Raw genomic sequence first — 11844 nt, 5'->3', positions numbered from 1 at the left:
CTTGGTGTTATGAACATAATTTTTAATTTCATAAAAACTCTGATTCAGATAAAGTTTTTGTCTGTAAAACTTGAACTATCATAGCTTTGTAGCTGCCAATCTTTAAAAAAATTTCGTCTTTGTGTACAATAGAAAAATGAGGTAGAGTAGTTTATAGTTTGGGTAAAAAGTGGAACTCTTCCTCACAAAAATGGCTTTCCATCTGGTAGTGATGACAATATCTGGCTGACCTCAGTGTCATCTTCATGCCCCTGAGCACCAGGGAACATTATTTCTGTTCCATAGAAGAATGTATATAACATAAACACACACTGCTTTAATGGGTGAAAGGAATCCAATAAATAAATCATTCTTTCAGAATTGTATTAAAAATCCTAGTTCTTGGGAAAATATTTTTGGTATGTTATTTCTTACAGGGGATCGGCTTCTGGGCATGAGCTTCCCCATTACAAGGCAAATGATTTATCTGAGTACCTGCTCCAACTTCTCTCTGGCAGGTGGACTGTAAGAGAACCAAAGTTAGCTATAGCAATGAACCATGAAAGTGAGCGACAATGACATTTGTTTTCTGTGATATTGCTTTGGTTACTGACGGACAGCACTCAGTGTGTTTAATACTTCCATTTTTATTTATTTATCTTTATTTTTATGCCTATAGCACCTGGTCTTCATAAGTGGAATACTCTCATTTTTAACCCTTGAAGCAGGTGCTTATAATGAGGTTAGAAAATTTTTATTAAAAAAATGACTTTTAATTAATGTTCTGAATAAATACCACATTCATATAGTTAAGAATTCAAACATCACAAAAAGGTACACAGTGAAGTCTTCTCTCCTCCAGCCACCCAGTCCTCATCACTGAGGTAACAAGAATTGTCCATGTCTTGTGCAGCTTTGCAGGTCATATGTGTGTGTGTGTGTGTGTGTGTGTGTGTGTGATCTCCTTAACTTTTTTTGCACATGGTAACCTACTCTGAATATTATACTTCCTGCTCTTTTCATTCTGCTGTGTATCTTAGAGAATGTTCAAATGGCCTCGAACACAGTAACCTGGTTCTTTTTATGTGACCTTACAGGTTTCATTCTATGTATGTATGATTATTTTTGAGCAAGTCCCTATTCCTACTAATGATTATTTAAATTGTTTATTTCGAGTGTATTTTTTGCTTTTGCTGTAATGATACTGCAATGAATAACCTTGTGCTAAGTCATTTCACATTTGAGCAAGTATATCTATAGAATATATTCCTAGAATTTGCTGGGTCAAATGGTATGTGTCTTTGCAACTTTCATACATAATTGTCAAGTCGCCCTTGATGGAGGTTGAACCAACTTACACTCATACATTAGAGTATCTCTTTACCCATACTCTCACCAACATAATGTATAATCAAACTTTTTGATCTGTGCTATTCAAGTAAGTAAAAATATAACACTATAATTTAAATTTGCATTTTTCATAATATGAAGTTGAACATCTTTAACATGTTGAGACGTATTTCCTTTTCTCTGAACTGTCTTTTCATATCCTTTATCCTTTTTTTTCTTACTGAGTTTTAGTCTTAATTCATCGGAACTTCTTTAGATATTAGGAAAATTAACAACTAAAGAAATGAGTTGAAAATATTTTTTCCAGTTTGACATTCATTTTTTGGCTTAGCTGGTGGTGGGTTTTTGTTTTTGTTTGTTGTTGTTGTTTTTGGCCATACATTTAAAAAATAGAATGTATCAACCTTTTAGATTTTATATCATAGCAGAAAGGTTTTTTGTACTCAGGAATAGTTATTATTTATATTACAGAATAATTATAAACAAACTATAGTTTTGTTTTTATATTTAGGTCTTTGGCACATCATAGTGTAGAGTGTGGGGGTATAGATCCAATATTTTTTTCTAGATGGCCCATTTGTCTGGTTGGGAAACTTTTTACTGGTGTCATTCTTGGATTATCCTCCAGACGCACATGGATCAAATTTCTGTTTGCCTAGTTCAGAGATCACAACTCAGATGCCTGTAGAGACTAGGCAGGTTACATAAAAGGGTGAAGAGTGCCAGGTAGGGAATATAGCCAACTGGAAATGGGATGGCATACTTTGCTAAAGAGGGCAGCCACTACTCACTGCTGATTATTCCCTTGTAGGAATGCAGCAGGGCCCAGTGTTGCCAGATCTTTGTCAAGAGAAGCTGGAAATCCAGATAAATAAAGTCTCTTGATTTTAAAATGTTAACAATTCCATAAATTCAAATATAGCCTTGGCTAAACAAAATGTGTCTCGAGCCAGATTTGGCCTAGGGGAGGCTTCCCATATCCTTGGCCAAGAATGAAACTTCCCACTAACAACTTTTCTATAAGAAAATACAATCTAGTAGTTTGACAGTTTAACAGTTTATGGCTGGAGTTTAGGAGAGAAAAGACAAAGTCTTCGCCCTCGCTGATTGAAAGATTACTTTGAGAAATATAAACATTTCACTATTCTACCTTTTATCCCCAGGACATGGGAATGTGGATGTTGCCATTTATCAGAAGACATTCTTGATTCAGTGGATATTTGGATTAGAAAAATTGCGTAGCTATTTATCCTGGAACTGAAGTGAAGCACAGACGTTTGTTTTGCATCCTGTCCTCTTTCTCGTTGCTGGTGGCTGGGAACAATCTATTATAATTCATGTGCTCAGCATCTTTAGTGGGATAAAGTTTATACTAATGAAGTTTCCAGAGTCATTCCTCTTCAACTCAGGAAAGCTTATGGTCTACGAATCTTTTTGGGATTGCTGTTGAATATGGCTGGGCCACAACGGCAGATTGAGGTTTTGTGGGACCTCGCGCCTCCACAATTTGGAAGACACCATTAAGAAAACAATTCAAAAATATCTTTGGAAAACGATACGATTTTGTGAACACACAGGGGACCGTGCAAGTGAAGGCTCTTTAAGTTCAAGCTTCATTAACGTAATTGTCATTTGCTTTCTCTGACCCCAAGGTGTGCTAAAGGGCTTTCCACGTCTCACCTCCTTCAGTTCCCAAACCACTCTATGAAATAGTTACTATCTCTTATATACAGAATAGCCACGTAGAACACAAAAACGTTAAATATCGTGCCCAGCCCTAATGCCCCTTTCTCTTCGCATCTCCATCCTGCTTCCCACCACTGAAGTCCTGGGGCTCGAGGCGCTCGAGGAGTCAGAATTGTCTTGAGAAGGTCGAGAGGAGGGAGGGTCTGTGTAAAATGCAGGAAGTTGGGGAGTCAGTCTGGAACAGGCTCCCAGCAAGTCCCGGGGAGAGGCAGAGTCCTGCAGCCGGGCCCCCACGTTTCCGCGCCCCCGCGCCAGGCCGGCGCTCCGCACGCTCCGCGGCGCGCATGCTCCGCGCTGGGCTTCTCCCGCGACCTGGGATAATGAGCTCCAGGCCGAGGGGGCGGGCCGAGCGGCGAAGGTTGGGACCCAGAGCTCGGCGGCGACCCTGCGGCGCTGTGCGCGGTTGCAGAAGGGGCGGCGGCGGTCGCTATCCCTGTGCGCGCTAGAGCGTGGCTCGCTCGCCCGACGCGCTCCCCCGGTCGGTCCCAAGGGCCCTCTGGAGGTGACTCGGGCAGGCTGAGCAGGGCGGCGTTGCGGGTTGGGAGGGCGGAGATGAGACGATGAGAGGAGCCGCCGCCGCCGCTCTCCGCCCGCCGCGGCCGTAGCGGGAGTCGGGGCGGGGGCGAAGCCAGCGGACCCCGCCGGGCAGCGGACCCAAACAAAGGAGGAGGAACCGCCGAGAAGCGGGCACCGCCGCGGGGAAAGGAGGCCGCCGTCCCGGTAGCTGCCGGGGAGGGGGTGTCTCCCCGGCTCCGGGGCCGCCGCGCTTCCTCTGCGGACGCTGCGCCAGGCAAGGCCACACGGGCCGAGGAAGCCGCCCTCGGAGCCCCCGCCCGCCCGCCGGCGCCGCCTCCGAGCCGCCTCGGCCGTAGCTGCGGCCCAGGCGGGAGGCGGCGGCGGCCGGCGAGGCGAGGCGGCCCGCGCCCTGCCTGTCAGGCCACCCGCGCGGCCCAGCTCGGCCCGCGGGCAGCCCCCGATGCGGAGGCGCTGCCGCCGGGGCCATGCAGCAGGCGCCGCAGCCGTACGAGTTCTTCAGCGAAGAGAACAGTCCGAAATGGCGGGGACTGTTAGTCTCGGCCCTGCGGAAGGTCAGTGCGGGTGCCCGGGCGGCCGCTGGGGACGAGGGAGGTGCAGGGGCGGCCCGGGCGGCTGGAGGGAGGGGCGCCCGGCCCGCGGCCCCTCCGAGCTTCTGACAGGGAACTGCACGTCCTTCCAGGGCTCAGGTCCCGCGGGCCGAGTTATTTCTCTTTGGCTGGCGACGGGGGGCTCATAATTGCCTGTTGCATCCAAAGGACGTTTTCTCAAGTTTTTGCTTGTTTATTTGTTTTGCCTGGCCCCGGAAGGAGGGTTTTGTTATGATCATAAAACTGGATTTCATGTTGCAGTCATTTCGTCAGGCAACTTCCGCCGTTGACCAATTTGTTGTCCTCAGGCTGGATTCCGGCAAGAGAAAGTCCCGCTGGTATTTAGACAGTTTCTAAAACAAAAACACATTTCCAGGCCGGGTAATTACTTTTAATTAAGTTCTTTGGGGGTGTTCCCCTAGGCAATTTGCTTGTGAAGGGTGCCCACTTACTTAAGAGGTAGTACTTTTTCATAACGTGAATGTGTTTCACGTGTGTGAAACGTCAGTGAGCCATATACTGTTCCATTTACAATTTTTGAGATAACTTTTAAGAGCCTCCTCACTTCCTGCAAAAGGTGTCCTACCTGTTTGCAATAGAGTTCCCCTATAAAATTTGGTCTGTTTCTTCACTGAGTGCAATTTGGGACCAAAAAAAAAAAAAAAAGGTGTAGCTCATAAAAATCGATCTTTTAAATTTGAGTTCATCTCGGTACATTTATCCTTGTAGATGGTGTCAGTCTTCGTGTGTGAATTTAGTTAATAATTATACTGTCACTTTTGTAAGGTCAGGACATTTAAAGATCTTAAGTGAGTGCAGGATAAGATATACTTGCTGAATATGGGCTTTCCTTGTCATTGATGCAAATTTAGTCCCTCTGCCTTTTGTGCAAAATAACCAATAATTTTATAATAAAGAAAAAAATAATTTAAAAGACTGCATGCACTTGGAAACTAAATCTTTATACATTAAATTTCTATGAAATAGTATATTTAAAAGGTAAAAACATTTCCTTATGTGCTCAATTTCAGATATTCCATTATTTTCATAATTCTTGCCTCCTTGGGCCAAGTCATGTCTTTTTAAAGAACTTGGAAGAAGTGATGATGGGCATCTGGACAGTTATTATTTCACTAGTATACTAGGTGTTAAAGCACTAAATTGATGTTCCTTGCTTGGGCAGCCTGATTCTGTTATAAGGAGAGGGAAAGAAATGAAAAGTGCGCTGAGTGGTGGTGGTAATGAACTCTGGCCTGAGTTAAAAGGAAAGGGTGAAATGCTTAGGTAGTAATTGACCATTCAACCACTCAGAAGTGTAAGTACAGTTATCAGGTAGGCCTGTATTGTTGGCAATGTGACGGGGGTATCTGCCTATTAGTATTTTCTGGTAGCAAATTGTATTGAGTATGTGTTGCATAACTTATTCAGTAGGTAGCTTCGATCTCAGTAATTGGTCATGCACAGATAGAGATTTATTTCTTCAGGTTAGGTTGAAAACAACGCCAGGACTGGCATGCAATCCTAGTCCATTGCATTAGACTAATTTTGCATTTATACGTTGTGCTTGTTTTCCTGGAACTCAGGTGCTTTAGATCTGCATGGTCTTATTCCATAGTTCTTGTTTATCATTTGATTGAATGAATACCTTTAAGAAAACTTGGTCTTTCAAGGTGAATTCGAAAAACAATTTCTATTTTACTTATTAGTTTACTATTATATAATTGAAGTATATTCCCACAGAAGACCCATTTTTTATATTTTTGGAAAATGTTAGATGTTAGTAATTTGGATTATGTCCAGTTTTGTGGTATTTGTAGTGTTACATGTAGGTTTATAGTACCTGCTAAGAGTTTTAGCTATTAAGGAGCTCAAGGTCACTCTTTCTTTGCAGGGTAAATTCTGGTATGTACCTGCCACCCTGGTCTTTACACATTGAGAATTCCTGTCATTTCTGGGGAGGCTCTGTTTTTACATTCAAAGGTTCTAGAACTTGGCTTTCTTCCTCCAGGCGGCCAAGTAGTTATGAAGACTACTACCATTAGTAGTAGAAGCAGCAGTAGACTAATAGGATTTATTTCCTCCAGTTGGTGTTGCTATTGAACATGTGGTATACTCTAGCTTCATTTAACATTTGTCGAACACATTTTAGATACTTGGCACCATGGTGGATCCCAGGTATATATAGATGAAAGAAAATAAAGGCCCTGCTCTAAAGGTGTTTACCATCTAGATTGAAATTATTAACTGAAGTTTTGGTTTATTTATGTGAGAGCAATTATGAGCTCAGAGTTCTGTAAGGAATATTTATATGTGTATATGTGAAAGAAGCAGTGTAGTATCATGGTGGAACCTCCAAAACTGTTAAAATATAATTTTCAGAAAGGTAAAATTCACACTCACCAAATATAAATGAACACATGTCAGTGATTTTGATTCAGCTTAATGAGGGAACTCATAAGATGTTAAAACCACTTCATACAAAAATTTGAGGAGGTAGGTATTTATGGGCACTTTAATAAAGGAATATTAAGGCAAAATTGTTGGATTAGATACAAAATTAGTGAATATCCTACAGGAACATAAGTGGTAAGTTTGGAGTTATCTTTTCCACTGATTAGAATTTGCGTCTGTACCAGACAAAATCTCTAATCTTATAGATTTGTAAAATAACCCAGCCAGTAGAGAGCAATCAAAGGTTCAAGCTGATATATGCACTGACATATGGTAACATATAGTAATATATGTTACTATGTGTAGTAACATATAGTAATCTCTTTTGCTTGTTTTCAGGTTTTGGCTAATTTTTATGAAAACCAAAATACATATATATTTGGCCAAGTCATCATTGTTGACTTTAAAAATACAAGGGATTTTTAATTGTTTTTGGCAAGGGATTTTTCGAACCAACATTAAATATTCATTTCACTACATGGAAACATGAACATTGAAAAAGATTTATGGAAAGATAATTTTGGAAGTAGAAATGTTCCTTAACTTTTTGTTTTATTTTGTTTTTTAACTTTTAAAACAGAACTTCACCTTGGGTATTTAAATACATATAGAACTACAAAGGGTAAAGCAATGCAAAATGACACTAATGGATAATACATGCATTGTTAACATTACTGCTAAAGGATATATCTTACTGTATGAGCCAGAAACATAAATGCCTTCAGCACTGCTCCCCAGAAACATAGAAGCTATCTTATTTTGGGGGTTGGGGGGAGAACATGAGATATATTTGTAAATGCATTGTATTACCTGTGTCTTTGAAATGCCTTTGGTACTTTGTACATATGCTATTTGTATGCTGAGAAAAGTCAGTGTAAACATTCTTCATATGGGAAACATGCCTTAATATCATTTTATCAAGTTTTTTCAGCCCTCAATATTTCCCTTGTAGATGTCTGTCTTTATGGTGTTCCTCATCAGGCTAGCTGTGGAAAAGAAAATATCTGTTTTACTGTCTGTAGTTACAAATGTCATTGAGAGGTAGAAAGAATTGGTTGAATTACTTTGTTCCTGAGTCTAATTTGATTCAGGTTAAATATCGACTCTGCACCCCAGTCATTACAGTTTGCTATTAGATATCTGTCTAAAATTCAAGAGGTGTGAGAGAATGTCCGAGTTAATTAATAGTAGGCAAGGAAAAAGGGGGGAGGGGAGTGTTCAGAAATGCTTTTGTGAAACCTGAAAGATTGTTTTTGCCTTTGTATCCATGTCTCTTTGGAACTGTTTTAGAAGATTGTGCTACATCTTTCCTGGGGCCTAGAAGAAAAGTATAGTGTGCTTTGAGGAAATAAAATTGATGTCACTGACATGAGAAAGTCAAGGAAATAACATTGTGCTGTATTTGAGTGCCTCCTATCTACCAGGCACTGTTCTTGATACTGAGGTCGTAGTAAGGCCCCTTCTCTCATAAAGCTTCCATTCTAAATGGCTGTGGCAGAGAGGCCAGGGAGAGACAGAAAATAAAGTAAATAATTATCTGAAAGATCAATAGCAATTAACAAAACAAAAGAAGGGGGAGAAAGGATTTCTGGCGAAGAAAAAGGTGGGAACATGACTTGTTTTAAAGAAGGAAGACTAAGTCAAAAGGAGGAGATGAGGCAAGTTGGGAGACTCCGGGTAGCCCAGGTTAAGGATATCCTATAAGATTATTTATGTAACAAAGTAATTAGATTAAATTGTTCAAAATTGCTTTTTGAAAAGATCAACCGAAAGCTGGAAGCTAACAGGAGATCTTATGGTTTTGTGATATGAGGCCTCTTTTGAATTTCCTAAAGCCACTGACTGTAACAGTAGAACTCCAGGGAGTCATTTGGAATTATTCCAAACTAATAATGAGCCAAACTGACCCAAGGGGTTCAGCTAGAACTGGATGAGCATTAGAAATGCATTTTAACTTGCTGCATTTAGCTTTCTGTCAGCCATGATTTAGTAAGTTATCTTCTATTTTCAGTTTAATTTTTGTATGGTATCTTTGGAGCAGTACTATCCCATTAGAGTATATTATGCTGAGTATGCAAAGCATTACCTGTGTTACCACTTGATATAAATCAAGTATATGTCTTTTATATTAACCATGGCCTCTCTTTCAAAGGAACAGTAGTTTGATTATATCTTCTGTTAGCCTGCATATTTGAATCAGGAAGGAATTTTAATGGAACTAATGGATTTAGCATTATCTGATATAGTCATGTTAAAAATTAACAAGCTAAAATTATTTTCTTTTTTTACATAAGAACATGATGGTTAAGTAGAAAGCTTTTGAAATGTAGAAAGTGTTTTACACTTTACATATTAATGTGTGTAGATGAAGCAACACAAAACAACATCAAGATCTAGATGTGAGACTGTATTGTCTTCCAAGTAAACTTTTTAGTACCCAATTTTCTTATTAAATCACTGGAAGCTAAATACTACTTCTTATATAGGCCTTTGTAATTCTTTTTAATTGGTTTCCAGGACACCAGACTGCTGGTTTTCTCTCTCTCTGGCTATTCCTTCTAGGTCTTCTCCTTGTTGATTCCTCCTTATCTCCCCTGACTACATCATCCTCACCTTCCAAGAGCTTAGTTTTTGGACTTCTATTTCTAATGATAGTCTATTTCTTGGAGAACCCACCCAGCATTATTGCCTTTCATATCACTTGTATCCGATGATTTCCAGTTTATATGTCTGGCTCAGATCTCTTCTGAGCTTGGGTATTCAACTTCTTTCTTGATATGTCTATGTAGATGTAGGATAGGCATCTCAACCAATACTGAACTACTTCTCCCCCGCCCCCCTAACTTGCTCCTTTTGTAGTATTTCCCATATCACTAAATGGCTACTCCATCATTCTAGTTGCTCAAAACAAAAATCTTGATTTATTCTTGAATCCTGTCTTTCATAACCTGTATCAAATCTGTCAAAAAATCCTTTTAGCTTTATGTCACATATAGCTATATTCAGTCACTATTTCTTACTCTTCCACTTCTACTACCTAGGAGCAAGTCATCACTCATCTCCTAAAGTACTCAGATAGTGTCTTAACTGGTCTCCCTTCTTCCACCCTTGTCCCATTCAGTCTTAACACAATAGAGATAAGTGAGATTATGTAATTCCTTTGTTCAAAACTCTCTCCCTGCTTCTCAGAAGAAAAGTTAAAGTCCTCTCAGTGGCCTGCTAGGTTCTCTACAGTCTGATGCTGCCTCCCTCATCCTCTTACCTCGATGACCTTATTTATTACTCTTTTTTTTTTTTTTTTCTGCTCTACTACCCTACACTGGCTTCTTTATACCTATAACACATAGACATGTTCTAGTCTCAGGGATTTTGTGCTTGCTATTTCTACTGCCTAGAACAACCTTCCTGCAGATAAAACATTAGTGGCTCTTTTACCTCCTTTAAGTCTTTTGGGCAAGCATCATCTTCTAGAAAAGAGGGCTTATCTTGCAGCCTGTCTAAAACTGCTACATCCCCTGCTCCCTGGACATTCCTATGTAGATGTTCACAACATGACCCAGTCCAAGCTTATTATCATTTTACAGAAACCTACATATCCAGTGTAAGTCATATGCTCAGTTCTCAAGTTAGAAACCTTCATCTTTCTCTTCCCTCTCATACCAGACTCACAACTAATCAACACTGAGTCTTGATGCTTTCTCCTAAAATGAGTTTTCTAACTTTTTTCAAACTTTGTATTTCCAAAATAATTTTGAAAGATTCGCAGATTTTTATGTTGACATTAAAAATTTTCAACTTTAATTAAGTTGAAATAGTTGCAGAGGATATAATTTTATATGTGTCCTAAATACTAATGTTTTAAAATAAAACAGTTCCATCAGTCTTTTAAATGTATTCAGTGAAATCTAAATACCATTACAATTTGATGCCAATCATCCTTTTAAAGTATATATGATTGTTTTTTTAACAGTTGGAAATTTTACATTTTTCTTGTTTCTCTGTGAACTTTTTGTTCCATTTCCCTTACATAATTCTGATATAATATTTTTATGTTTAAAAATTTTGATTGATCCGTCCTTTGTATTTGTATTTTGCAACAATAAAAGTCTATTGAATATTTAAAAGTTTCCCTAATGATCATAAAGCTTTAAAACATTTCTTTTGGATTGAATTATTAGTAGGAGAGTTCCTCAAAAGAACATAAATGTCATAAAATATAATCATAAATCTTTATTGAAAATGCATTAATCAGTGACATCTATGTATCTATTTGCATTATGTTTAAATTGATTCATGCATCATAGGTGAATATTATTGCTAGATTGAGACAGGGTCTTTCTGTAAATGGAGGCCCTGAGAACCCTTGTTAACATAAATAGAAGAAAAAGTAAAGCAATCAAACTCATTTTTAAAACTTCCTTCAGATTATATACCAAAATTCATATTGTGATCTTTCAAAAAATTTATTAATCTATCAGCCAGTTTCTGTAAGTTGAAGTCCAGACATGGCCCAGCTGGGTTCTCTGTATAGATTCTCACAAGGCTGAAATCAAGGTTTTCATTGAGGCTGCAGTCTCCTCTGAGGCTTGGAGTCCTCTTCCAAGCCTATGTTGTAATTGGCAGAATTCACTTCCTTGTAGTTAGTTGCATGTCTGAGGCCCTGAGCTCCTACAAGCCGCCTCCATTCCTTGCCACATGACCCTCCCCATAATCCCCAGTTTGCTTCTTCAAGGCCAACAAGAATGCATCTGCTGCAGTTTCTTGTCTCACACTTCTAGACCCTTTTTAGAGTCACCTGATTGAGGTCACCCACTCAAGATAATCTCCTTTTTGATGAACTCAAATTCATCTAGTTAGAGACCTTATTCACTTTTGTCATTTTATGGTAAACTGATCACAAGAGTGATATCCCATTATATCCACAGATGCTGCCTTCACTCAAAGGGGAGAGATGTATACCAGAGGATGGGAATCTTGGGGGCCACCTTAGAATTCTGCCTATCACAGTCATTCATTTTATGGAAGATATTGACCTAATTAATTGGTAAGGTCTGTTTTAATTGTCAAGCCAACCAGCCTTATCATGTTTATCTTCTTTCCGACAAAGTCTGGCCTAATTTTTCAATTCAAATGAATATGTTAATTCATTTGCTAGTCATCTCACTTCTGAATTCTAACTATAAAATAGAAAGAT

General features: G+C 39.5%; 1 protein-coding gene across 1 annotated transcript in view; it reads left to right on the top strand.

Annotated features, from left to right (window-relative positions):
• Positions 1 to 3500: 3500 nt before the first annotated feature.
• Positions 3501 to 11844, top strand: part of SOS2 (SOS Ras/Rho guanine nucleotide exchange factor 2) — an 82052-nt gene continuing 73708 nt past the window's right edge. Inside the window, exon 1 of the mRNA XM_016145768.2 lies at positions 3501 to 4163. Within this exon, the coding sequence (XP_016001254.1) occupies positions 4077 to 4163 (87 nt within the window). The 5' untranslated portion in view covers positions 3501 to 4076. The remainder of the gene's footprint in view (positions 4164 to 11844) is intronic.

The sequence above is a fragment of the Rousettus aegyptiacus genome, unplaced genomic scaffold (genome assembly GCF_014176215.1).
Source record: "Rousettus aegyptiacus isolate mRouAeg1 unplaced genomic scaffold, mRouAeg1.p scaffold_m13_p_3, whole genome shotgun sequence".
NCBI classification, from domain to species: Eukaryota; Metazoa; Chordata; class Mammalia; order Chiroptera; family Pteropodidae; genus Rousettus; species Rousettus aegyptiacus.
This window is presented reverse-complemented; position numbering and strand designations above follow the sequence as displayed.